At 45.7% G+C, this 12,595-nt stretch overlaps 1 protein-coding gene across 1 annotated transcript in view; it reads left to right on the top strand.

Annotated features, from left to right (window-relative positions):
• WASHC5 (WASH complex subunit 5) overlaps positions 1-9,506 on the top strand; it is a 47,131-nt gene extending 37,625 nt beyond the window's left edge. The window contains exons 27-29 of the mRNA XM_060277622.2: positions 9-162; positions 3,076-3,163; positions 8,405-9,506. Of these exons, the coding sequence (XP_060133605.1) occupies positions 9-162; positions 3,076-3,163; positions 8,405-8,461 (299 nt within the window). The 3' untranslated portion in view covers positions 8,462-9,506. The remainder of the gene's footprint in view (positions 1-8; positions 163-3,075; positions 3,164-8,404) is intronic.
• The last annotated feature ends 3,089 nt before the right edge of the window (positions 9,507-12,595 follow it).

The following is a 12,595-nucleotide window of genomic DNA, read 5'->3' as shown; positions in this document are numbered from 1 at the left end:
TCCTTCAGGGATGGTGTGCAGGAAGCTGGCAGATCCCATTGACTGGCCGCCTCTGGTGCTGGGCTTGCTCACACTGCTGAAGCAGTTTCACTCGCGATACACCGAGCAGTTTCTGGCCCTGATTGGCCAGTTCGTTCGGTCAATGATGGGCCAGTGCACAAGGTATTCCTGCTGCTTAGCTAGGGCCAACCAATGTGGTTCTCTCCCAGCATTTGGACTACAGCTCCCATCATCCCTGACCCTTAGCCATGCTGGCTGGGGCAGATAGGAATTGTAGACAAAGACAAGCTGGAAGGCACCAACCATGGTGGCTGTTCTGTAGCATTTCTATAAGTTGCCTTATTTCATTAGCCTTGACTGTTGTGTAGGATTTAGGGGGGGGGGGATAGGCTTTAAAGTGTTTAAGCAGAACAGCGCAGAGGAGGGCAACCAAGATGATCAGGGGTCTGGAAACCGAGCCTGATGAGGAACAGTTGATGGGGCTGGGTATGTTTAGTCTGGAAAAGAGGAGACTTGGAGGAGATATGATGTTGTTGTTGTTTAGTCGTATCCGACTCTTCGTGACCCCGTGGACCAGAGCACGCCAGGCCCTCCTGTCTTCCACTGCCTCCCGCAGTTTGGTCAAACTCATGTTAGTACAGTGGTACCTCGGTTTATGAACACAATTGGTTCCAGAAGTCTGTTCATAAACTGAAGCGTTCATAAACTGAAGCGAACTTTCCCATTGAAAGTAATGGAAAGTGGATTAATCCGTTCCAGACGGTCCGTGAGTACTTAAGCTGAAGCGTACTTAACCCGAAGCATGGGTGTAATTGGTTCCGGAAGTCTCTTCATAAACTGAAGTGTTCATAAACTGAAGCGTTCATAAACTGAAGCAAACTTTCCCATTGAAAGTAATGGAAAGTGAATTAATCCGTTCCAGATGGGTCCGCGGCATTCGTAAACCGAAAATTCATAAACCGAGGTGTTCATAAACCGAGGTTCCACTGTAGCTTCGAGAACACTGTCCAACCATCTCGTCCTCTGGCGTCCCCTTATCCTTGTGCCCTCCATCTTTCCCAACATCAGGGTCTTTTCCAGGGAGCCTTCTCTTCTCATGAGGTGGCCAAAGTATGATATATGATAGCCATCTTCAAATATCTCAGGGGCTGTCACATGGAAGACGGAGCAAGCTTGTTTTCTCCTGCTCCGGAGGGTAGAACTCGAACTGATGGCTTCAAGAAAGGAGCTTCCTACTAAATGTCAGGAAGAACTTTCTGGTGGTAAAAGCTGTTCAGCGGCGGAACGGACTCCCTCAGGAGGTTGTGGACTCTCCTTCCTTGGAGGTTTTTAAGCAGAGGTTGGATGGCCATCTGCTTTAGCTGAGATTCCTGCATTGCAGGGGGTAGTCCAATTCAAAGGCATTTCAATACAAGCTTTTTAGTCAATTTAATTATGTAAGTAAACAATAGATGGGCATTCTTTGCCTCTAGGACTAAAGTCAACATGTGTCAGGGATTGGACTCAAGAGGGCAAGATGAAGGAGGAGGAATGGTGAAGATCACCCCGCTCCTGACACTGCAGGAGAGGAACGCAGCCTTGATTTATAGCAGGGGATTGAGGAAGGTCACAGACGAACAAGAGAGTTGGGAAGTGTTAGAGAGAGTACCATATTTTTCCGTGTATAACATGCCGCCATGTATAAGACGACTACTATTTTTGGGGAATGCAACAATAATTGGGGGGGGTGCCCAAAGTTGGGGAGAGATTGTCCAGAGTCATTGAGCTTTGGGGGGGGGTCACCACCACCAATCGTATGCACGCTCGCTGCCAAAAGCCCACCTGACCACTCGACGCAACCACAGCCGATTGCACGCACGTCTCGCCGCTGCCGTAAATCAATGTCAAATTGCCAATCGACAGCAGCCCTTGCCACAGCAACCAATCACACGCGCAATCGCTGCTGCCAGTCTGCTGCTGGCTGCCGCCACCATCGGCTCTCCCCCCTCTGCTATCCGTATATAAGACGACCCACAATTTTTGCCTATTATTCCTATGGAACAAATATCGTCTTATACACAGAAAAATACGGTATTTCTGATCCCCCTTCTCCCAGAACTTGGCGGGGTGCAGGAACAACGGAATCGGAGACTTTTGGCCATAAGGAGCCACCGTAAAGGGAGATTCTGTTGCTAGGAAGGAGGGAAGAGGAGCCCACTTTCTTGCAACGCCATTGTTAAGGCTTGTTGCGTTCTTTTGTCTCTAGCTATTAGGATTCAATAAAACTCGTTAAAAAGGACTCTACCTTGTTTGCTGGGCTCTTGCTGCAACCGAGGGAGGAATAGCTTTCCTGAAGCCTTGACAGGGCTTTGACAGCATGCCTCTGAATGCTGGCTGCTGGGGATTTCTGGTGGGGACAGCCCTGTTGCTCTCAGGACATGCTTACGGGTTTCCCTTAGGCAATCTGGCTGGCCAACGCGAGAACAGGATGCTGGACTAAGTGGGCCACTGACCTGATTCAGTAGGGCTGTTCTTACGCTTGTGGGCTTCCTGTTGACCACCGTAGGGAAACCACATGTTGGACCAAATAGGCATTTGGGCTACACAGGAAGCTTATGTTTCAGTTTGTTTTAGGTTTTGTAAAACAACAGGACTTTTCCCACCTGGCCTGGGAGGGAAAGGCCTTGATTGACTCCAGCTACAAAAGCTGAGGCTGCTAAACAGACTCTTGGACTGGGGTACTCTTTGGGGAAATTTTCTATTGGGGGGGGTGGAGGTTATTGCTGTTATTGCTATTCATTTTTTGCATCTTTCTTTTTAGATCTGTCTTACAATTTATGGGGAAACGGCTCGCTATGTTTGTGTACCTTTTGATGTGTGTTGTTTTATTTTCCACAACTACTTTTGTTCTGTTTGGGATTGTGTAAATCTCTTCACATTGTGAGTTGCCTCGAGTGTGGTTTGAACTATGGAGAGGCAACATACAAATAAAATGATTATAACTATGCCCTGCCCACAAGGGTGTGACCACCGAATGATGCTCCCTGTTGCTGCTGAATGATCCCTCAAGGTTTTGGTTTTGTGTCTTGTCCACAGCCAGAAGGTCCCAGAAATGCCGGCCGATGTTGTAGGTGCCTTGCTCTTCTTGGAAGATTATGTTCGTTATACGAAGTTGCCACGAAGGGTGAGTAAATAAAAGGTTTCGGTTTTCAGCTTGGAGATTGAAAGCACACAGAAAGCCCTGGAATAATTCTTTGCTGCACATCCAGACTCTTGGGTTGCGTTTGTGCTTTGGATCAGACCTTGGTGCAAGTTGGACGTTAGACATGGGTCTCGGAGAACGTGTTTTGCATGAGTGCATTGTACTTTATCTTATTGCTGGGCTAGTGGCTGATGCAAACAAAGATTCTTCTGATCTGTTTTGCATGTAGACATCCCCAGAAGCTTGATGGCATCTCCAGCTTTTGGGGCGGGGGGAGTAGAAGGGCAGGAGATCACGGGTTGAGAATCTTTGGACTTCCAGATGTTGCTGGACTACAACTCCCATCACCCCTGACCGTTGGTCATGGTGACTAGGGCAGATGGGAGTTCAGAGCCCCAACAGCACACATCCAGTAACCTGAATTCTGTGGAGAATCAACCACTGAGAATTGAGTAGGCCTTAACCAGTTGAGAAGTAACCTCTTGACAACAGGGTAGCCCTTTATCAGCCAGGTAGAACGTATGAACTGGGTGACCCCAGGACATTTTGCCACCTGAGGTAAAGGGCGAGATGGCATCCTCCCCCTCCATTCCTAGGCAACAGCTGACTGGAAGGGCAGCTGTATAAAAGTTCACAGAACACCTAAAGGCTGCAGACCAGTTTAGAGGATGCAAAGGCATCAGGAAGCTCTTATTTCACTTTCAGTAAAAGCAAAAGCAAATTGGACTTCCGTGTCTCCAAGCTCTCTTGATTAACTTGGAGGGAGGGGGACTTGGTGTAGTACTACACTTAGGCCAAAAAAAATGAAAGGCACAGATGCAGGATGCGTGACACCTGGCTTGAGAGCAGTACATGTGAAAAGGATCTAGGAGTCTTGGTAGACCACAAACTTGACTTGAGTCAACAGTGTGATGCAGCAGCTAAAAAGCCAATGCAATTCTGGGCTGCATCAATAGGAGTATAGCATCTAGATCAAGGGAGGTAATAGTACCACTGTATTCTGCTCTGGTCAGACCTCACCTGGAATACTGTGTCCAGTTCTGGGCACCACAGTTCAAGAAGGATACTGACAAGCTGGAACGTGTCCAGAGGAGGGCAACCAAAATGGTCAAAGGCTTGGAAACGATGCCTTATGATGAACGGCTTAGGGAGCTGGGCATGTTTAGCCTGGAAAAGAAAAGGTTAAGGGGTGATATGCTAGCCATGTTCAAATGTATTAAAGGATGCCATATAGAGGAGGGAGAAAGGTTTTCTGCTGCTCCAGAGAAGCGGACACGGAGCAATGGATTCAAACTACAAGAAAGAAGATTCCACCTAAACATTAGAAAGAACTTCCTGACAGTAAGAGCTGTTCAACAGTGGATTTTGCTGCCAGGGAGTGTGGTGGAGTCTCCTTCTTTGGAGGTCTTTAAGCGGAGGCTTGACAGCCATCTGTCAGGAATGCTTTGATGATGTTTCCTGCTTGGCAGGGGATTGGACTGGATGGCCCTTGTGGTCTCTTCCAACTCTATGATTCTATGATTCTATTGTCAATTTCCTGTCAAGTGATGCAAATGGTGGAGAGACTCCGCTGTGGAGAAAGGTTGCAGTATTTGGGAGTTTTTGGTTTGGAGAAAAGGCGAATAAAAAGTGACGTGACTGAAGTTTATTAAATTACAAGTGAAACTCGGAAAATTAGAATATCGTCGAAAAGTGCATTTATTTCAGTAACACAACTTAAAAGGTGAAACCAATATATGATGCATGACATGCAAAGCAAGATATGTCAAGCCTTTATTTGTTGTAATTGTGATTTGTCATTAGGTGGGTCAATTATAAATGGAATGTAATTAATGAAATGTAATAGCAATGTTTATATTTTTGTATTATTGTAACTATTTGTTTTATTACTGTGGAATTTCCAAAAGAAAGCATTTGTAAAAATTAAAAGAAAAAGCAAAAATAATATGTTGCATTGCTGAAATAAATGCACTTTTCGACAATATTCTTATTTTCCGAGTTTCACCTGTATCTATAGCACGAGGTAAATGGATAGGGAGAAGTTTATCTCCCTCGCAGGACTAGAACACGTGGGCATCCAATCAGGGCCGGTGCTAGGGTTTTTTGCGCCCTAGGCAAAATCACCTTCTGGCGCCCACCCACCCCAATCTCCCAGAGTTGTTGACCTTTTTTAGAAAAAAATAAAAGTGGAATAAAAAAATAGAAAGAAGAAATAGAAAATGGGGGGGGGGGAATTGAGCCCAGGAGGTAATTGGTATCCATAATTTGTTTTATATGTTCAGACCATTGTTCCCTGGTCAGCAACTTGGCCACTGAATTCTGCACCAAACCATCTTCAAAGGCAGCCCCACATATAATGCACTGCAGTAACCAGAGCCTAGACAACAGATCTTAAACTGTGCTTCTCCATGCAGGGTGCCTGGTGGAAGGCACCTCACTGCAAGGCTTGAGCTTTGAGCAACAGTATTGGATCCAAAAGTCCTTCAGAGGTTGTGTAACCCACTCCATTCACTCAGGAACCACTCCTTACAATTGCCTTAGTCACGTATGGATTAAGCTCCAGGTTATTGGCTCTCATCCAGCCCATTTACAGCAGCAATGCATCTACCTGCCTTGCACATCCACTCCTACGCCTGCATGTGTCAAGAAGCAGAACTGCACATGACTATGCATATAAAGGTGCTTACCCAAGCCCTACCAAGTTATTATGGCAGCTGTGGCACAAGATCCCACAAGCACCTCTCCTCCCTCCTTGGCACTAAAATAAAAATAAAAAGTTAATGAATTCCTGCTTTTCCATGACACCCTTAATCAGTTGTGTGAGGTAGTGCCTCTCTACCTCACACAACTGATTAAGGTCCTATCCATTAACCTGGAAGGCACTAAGGCACCCATGGACTCTATGCTCAGATATATATATATGCTTCCCATCCAATAGGAAAGCTGTTCTGTACATGTTCACAGTCACTCACTGAGAAGCAAAATGTTTTTGTTTGTGTTTTTTTGGAGGGGGGAAGTGCAAACATTTTGGAAGAAATCCATGAAGTTCACCCCCAGCACTCATTTTAGGATTTAAATGATGCTTAAAAGCCTTACTGGAATCAAGATACAGCATTCCCCAGCATTCCCCTGATCCACCAAGCTTGTAGATCTGCTTCCAAGAAGCCTCTCTCCTAGCTTAAGATCAGCGTATCTTGAATGCAGAGGAATGCATGGAAATGCAGTCACTATTATTTAGAGGTTGCTTTTTTGAGTTTGTCAGTGAATTTTTAAAAGAAAAAAGTTTGGGCTCCGTGTCTGTTTAAATATCAGAGTGACTGACTCTACATCCTTCCTCAAATCTGGAAAATATTCTCCCTAACACAGAGGCCAATTATGATTACCCTAGCTTAGTGCCATGCTCTGCACATGAGCCATGTCATTTTCAGCATTGCAACTATGTTCTTCTATGCCCTGGCTGAAATGATTTTTGGGGGGGGGGCGGTGTCTGTTGGTTGGAATCCTTTTTTAAAAAAAGAGTGGGGAAAGCATTTTTTACCATTAAAAGTTAAACTGATTTGTAGGGGCATGAAAACTGCATGCCATTGGAAGCAAGTGTATCTCACATTTTAAAAAGTTGTGTGTACTATGTTTAGAGTTCTGGCAATGGTCAGTGAAATCGATACATGCATTTTAAAACTTACATGGAACAACTAAATTTCTAAATAAGAGTTATGGAGTAAACCTTGTTTGAAAATCACACTTGTGTGCTCCTGCCTGGATGACGTCGGTAGATGCGCAATTCTAGAGGGGGATGGATAAACTCAGGGAGCAAAGCCCCGTTCAACAATGCGGCGCTGACTTCTGGGTCACCCAACTGCCTATTGCGAAGCTTCCCAAACCAAGAGGCCAAGATCTCGATGTCGGTGCGAGCGATGGGCGGCCTCCCTCCTTAACGGGGCGCCCCTCCACCCGGGCAAACTGGGAGCGTGCGCTGTGGAGTGCCCGGGTGGAGGCGAGGCGGCGAGCACCCTCTCTCAGTCGCTGCATCACTGGCTATGGCGGCGGCGGCAGCCTCGCAACGGGACCCTGCCGGGGACTGGCAGGACTTCTCGGGCTTCCAGCCCCGGGCGAGGAGAGCGGCTGCCCGGAGGCCCCAGCGGCGTATTGAGAAGGCGACTCTTGGGGCGGCGGCGGAGGCAACGACCTGGCAGCCCAGCTGCCGCTCTGCTTACAGGCGCCGCCGCCGAGCTGCACCGGAGGGGAAGCGCGGGTCCCGCCGCGGCCTCTCAGCGACCAGAGAGGCCGCGGCGGGAGTCCGGGACCCGCGCTTCCCCTCCGGCGCAGCTCGGGGGCGGCACCTGGAAGCAGAGCGGCAGCTGGGCCGCCAGGTGAGCAAGTGAGCGCCCAGGCCGCTCTCCAGAAGCCGCTCAACAGCTGAGAGGCGCAGTGGAGGCAGCCCCAGGCAGCACCGGCGAGCGGCAGGCAGGCTGGCCAGCGCCCCCTCCATTTTGGCGCTCTAGGCGGCCGCCTAGTCTGCCTTGATGAACGCTCCGGCCCTGCATCCAATGAAGGTTGCAAAAGCTGTAAAAGAGAGTAAGACAAATGAATGGAGGAGAGGGCTTTCAATGGCTACTGGCCATGATGTCTGTGCTTCGCTTTCATGGTCTGAGGTAGCAATGCTTCTGAATACCAGTTGCTGGAAAAACCACAGGAGGGGAGAGGGTTCATGTGCTCGAATCCTGCTTGCTGCTTTCCCACAAGCATCTGGTTGGCCACTGTGAGAACAGGATGCTGCACTTGATGGGCCATTGGTTCTTATGTTCTTAATTAGGGTTGCCATGCATCCAGGATTTAACCGGCAAATATAGCATCTGAGGGAGTTTTGGGAAATCTGCAAAATGTCCCAGGTTTTGAGGTTGATTTGAGTTTCATTTCCCCCCCCCCAAAAAAAAATTACTTCTAGAAATATCACAACCCCTTCTTAATGGCACAATGCCCTGTTGACAATCTCTTGACACCTGGGTGCTGGGCAGATAATTTTTGTATGTTACAAGAGAGATTAATCTTCTTGCACCCAAATGGTGTCGTTACCTGCATTCTTGAACAATGAATTGGAACATTGCGGTCTTTGAAATTATTCTAATTTTCTAATGCACCCCTAACCCTCGTCCTTTTTGATTTGGAGAAGTTGTTTCCTGCAGAGTTTTTAAACCAGTGTCTTGGGTCCTTCTCTTCCTCCAGGTGGTTGAAGCCCATGTGCCTAGTTTCATTTTTGATGAGTTCCGAACGGTTATGTGAACCCCAGAGGAAAACCAACAGCCCTGCTCTGGGATTTGCTAAACAAGAACGCAAATGGAGATGGGAGGAAGAGGTGGAAAATAGCGCACCACTTCAGAACCGGATTTAATTTTTGACTTTTGCAGAAGCATAATTATGGCTACAGTGATCTAACATAATAAACTGATACTAAACCAACTTTCCCCAGTCTGGTGCCCTCCTGCTGTATTGGACTCCCGGCTCCCAATGGCTGATGGGAGTTGTAGTCTGAAGCAGCTGGTGGACGCCTGGCCGCATTAAACCTTTTAAGCAACCCCGTTTAAAAATCACCGCGTCCCGCTCAGCTGATGATTGCATATGTGTATTTTGTACATTTAACCTGCAATGTTGTACACTATTCCTTTATGTACAAAAATCATTCGGTTTATGTTCTTAGCAGTTTGTAGACGTAGAATGACTTTTTTGTATAGCGATTAAAAGAATGATATTGAAATAAGGACCTCTGGAATATTTGCAGAACCGAAAATGGTTTCCTTAACTTGGGGTTATCGTTTGGGCAGGTTAAACACATGCACAAAACAAATTGTGGGCCACACAACTGCTTGGATCGCCTTGAACCTTCCTGCCAAACCAGTGTGACGCAGCACACCCTTTGAGAACCACAGGGTTCTTGTGATCGGCACTAGAAACTCGACAGCCGAAACCCCTGCTAAACCAAGGTTAGATGCATTTCAGTTTAGTTAAGTGGTGAGTGCTTACACAACCTCAGTGCTTTTGTGTGCAAAGCTTTGCAAGTGGGGAGGACAGGAAGAAAACCAGAACATGTGGTCCCGCACATGTGACCTTATTGGTCCCACCTACATGACCTCTGACCACCCACCAGGTCCAGGGTCTACCAGGCACCACTGGTGTTTGGATCTGGCTGGCCTTGAAAACTGCAATGTTCTTCTGGGTTCCTTGCTAGGCACAAAACTTGGAGGAAGTCCTTTCTGGCGAGAGCTGCTTTTGAGAACTGATGTTGCCTTTTTCAAAAAGGAAATAAAGCTTGTGTGTGGTTTCTGACTTATTTTGACTGGTCTTCTCTTACTGCTTTCCTTTTTTAGAAAGATTGTTCTGGCTTTTATTTTAGGTCTTATTTTACTGGTTGGTTATATTAAGCAATCTCAATCAAAAGCAGCTTTTCAAGAGAGTTAAAGGAGTAATTCCCACTTCGTCCAGCAAGACTTGCATCCAGGTGAACATATATAGGATTGGATTGTAGGATAAACTACACAGAAACACACCTAATGTCTTATCTGAATAGTATCTTGGTTCTCTCCGTTTTAATAAGATGAAACACGGGAAATTAAGTGATGCAAGAGAAGCTTGCATATATTCTATAAAGTAATCTGCCCAAAAGCGCTTCTGCTGGTGCTATTGCATGCCATCTACGGCTCACCAGTTTATTATGGTTGTTAATTAAATTTGTATACTGCTCTTCATCTGTAGAGCTCAGGGCAGTTCACAACATAAAAATGCAATATAAAAGCACAAATTGCATAACAAAAACACTAAACAACAGCTCCCTCCCCTTTAGCAATGCCACCCCAATTATACCGGTAGTTCAAGGGATGAAATGCACTTGGAAGAATATAAACTCCCTATTTGGGCATTTTGAAACATGTTAAATGGAATAACAGGCAGGATAAAATTTTGAGCAGTGGATGGAAAATAAAATACAGTCGCAATGAAAGAACTCTGGAATAGAACAGTGTGCTCCAGCCACTTTTGGCAGCTTCCAACATACAGTGGTACCTCGACTTATGAACGACTCGACAACCGAATTTTTCGACTTGCGAATGGGGCTAATGGCCACACGCTTACTAATGTCTCGACATCCGAAAGGAAACCGCGGCGGTTTTAGATAGGGATTTTTCGACTTACGAATTTTTAGATAGGGTTGCTTCGACTTACGAATTTTTCTGTTTCCAATGCATTCCTATGGGAAATCGCATTTCCAATGGCGTTTTTCGACTTACGGATTTTTCGACTTACGAAGGTACCTTCAGAACGGATTAAATTAGTAAGTCGAGGCACCACTGTATATAAAACCATAATAAAACAAAACTTCCCGATACAGGGCTGCCTTCAGATGTCTTGTGTAGTTCCTTACCTTCTTGACATCTGATGGGAGGGCGTTCCACAGGGCAGCCGCAACTATCGAGAAGGCCCTCTGCCTGGTTTCCTGCAGCTTCACTTCTCACAGTGAGGGAACCGCCAGAAGGAGACGCTCCTTCAGGTATACTGGGCCGAGGCTGTTTAGGGCTTTAAAGGTCAGCACCAACACTGAATTGTGCTTTGAGTGACCCCCATGCCTATAGGACACACTCACAAATCAGTTAAGTTCCAATGATGCTATTCTATTTACGGCACCAGGCAGGCATCGGGTTGGGCACAGCTTTCCCAATTAGGGCAGGTCCCAACTGCAACAGCAACTGTTAAGTACCTGTTGTAGGACTCTACGTATGAAGGTTGCTTTTGTCTATTTTGTCTGTATTTTGTAATGTCTCGATGGAGAGGACTAAGTAGCTGCCCTACAGGTTTCGGATATTGAGGCATTAGATGAAAGGAGCAAAAGTTAAACTGATAAGAACAGATACTACACTGAACTTAGGCAAATGGCCGAGAAATTTAAATTGTTGCAAATGGGAAATCCGACAAACTTCCATCCATGCAAGATTGGATCCAAAAATTTGCGGAATTAGATAACTTGTCTGAAAAAAAATAAAGAATAAACCAAAACAGGTATGTGTTTCTAGATGGGAAGTCTTTAAAATATATTTGAAAAACAATTACAGAAGTTTAAACTCTGTTGCAGCATTTGACTAATTTCAGTAGTAGTATCAAGAATGATGTGAGATGAAAGAAAAACTAAGAATCAGTTAAACCAGGCATTCCCAAACTTCGGCCCTCCAGATGTTTTGGACTACAATTCCCATCTTCCCCAACCATTGGTCCTGTTAGCTAGGGATCATGGGAGTTGTAGGCCAAAACATCTGGAGGGCCGCAGTTTGGGGATGCCTGAGTTAAACCATGATAATAGTTTTTACCGGCAATAAGTTATATGTAATTGAATTAAGGAGTAGACAGGAGGTCAGGTCTGCAGTCAAAAGACCTCTTTTATTTTTGTTATAACACTTTGTGTTGTTGTTTTTTACTTTGCTTATTATTATTATTTCTACTTGTTGTTGTTTTTTGTTTAGTTATGATGTATGGTTTTTCTTCCATTGTGCATTAATAATAATTAAATAAAAAATTTAAATAAAAAAGAAGCAGAAGTGCTGCCAACCTAGTGGAGTATGTTGTCAGACTAGTTGAACAGTGCGACTTAAATGTCATAAGCTTAAATGTCATTTGCAAGCCCTACTCCACCCACGTAAGTCGCAGAAGCAATCTTCTTCCCCAATGGAAGTGGGTGAAAGGATAGAAACAGCATCAAAAGGTCTATTGACGCTAAATACACCTTACTAACATCTAAATGTTACTTTTGGTAGAAAGCAATATGCTCTGAAATGTGTTTTGTAATGACATCTGGTTGTTACAAACCATATTCTTTCTATTGCATGACACATTTCTCAATAAAATCTGCTTATAAAAATTGTACTATAATTACTGCGAATCACACGGGGATTAAAAACATTGCAAAACAAATACTTTATAGTCACTGGAAAGCATGACACAAAAGTCTATAATTGAACAAGAGTTGAGCACACTCACCTTGGATTTCCCAAGAATTTCCATCATGGCATCATCTTTTTTTAATGAGCATTTTATCATAATACTAGTGTCATTCAGCCCGTTTAATAAACGGGCGCTAGAACATTCGGCCTTTTTTGGCAGCGGTGGCGCATGAGGGGGCCGGCTGGCCCCTCCCATGGCCGCCGCTTCGTTGGGGCGCTCCGCTGAGCCCAGCTGGCGCCCAGGAGAAGGCCGCGATTCTTCTGAGGACTGCGAGGGAAACGGTAGGCAGAGTGGTGGGGAGAGCGTGAGTGTGTGTGTGTGTGCGTCAAGTCTCTGCGTCCAATCCCTGTGTCCGTGGGGCACATGCGCAGTAGCGCGGACACAGGGACTGGACGCAGAGACACTTGCACTTTATTATATAGGATTACCATAGTA

This window comes from Zootoca vivipara, chromosome 8 (assembly GCF_965207765.1).
Source record: "Zootoca vivipara chromosome 8, rZooViv2.hap1.1, whole genome shotgun sequence".
In the NCBI taxonomy this organism is placed as follows: Eukaryota; Metazoa; Chordata; class Lepidosauria; order Squamata; family Lacertidae; genus Zootoca; species Zootoca vivipara.
Note: the sequence above shows the minus strand (reverse complement) of the source record. Positions and strands in the feature narration are given on the sequence as shown.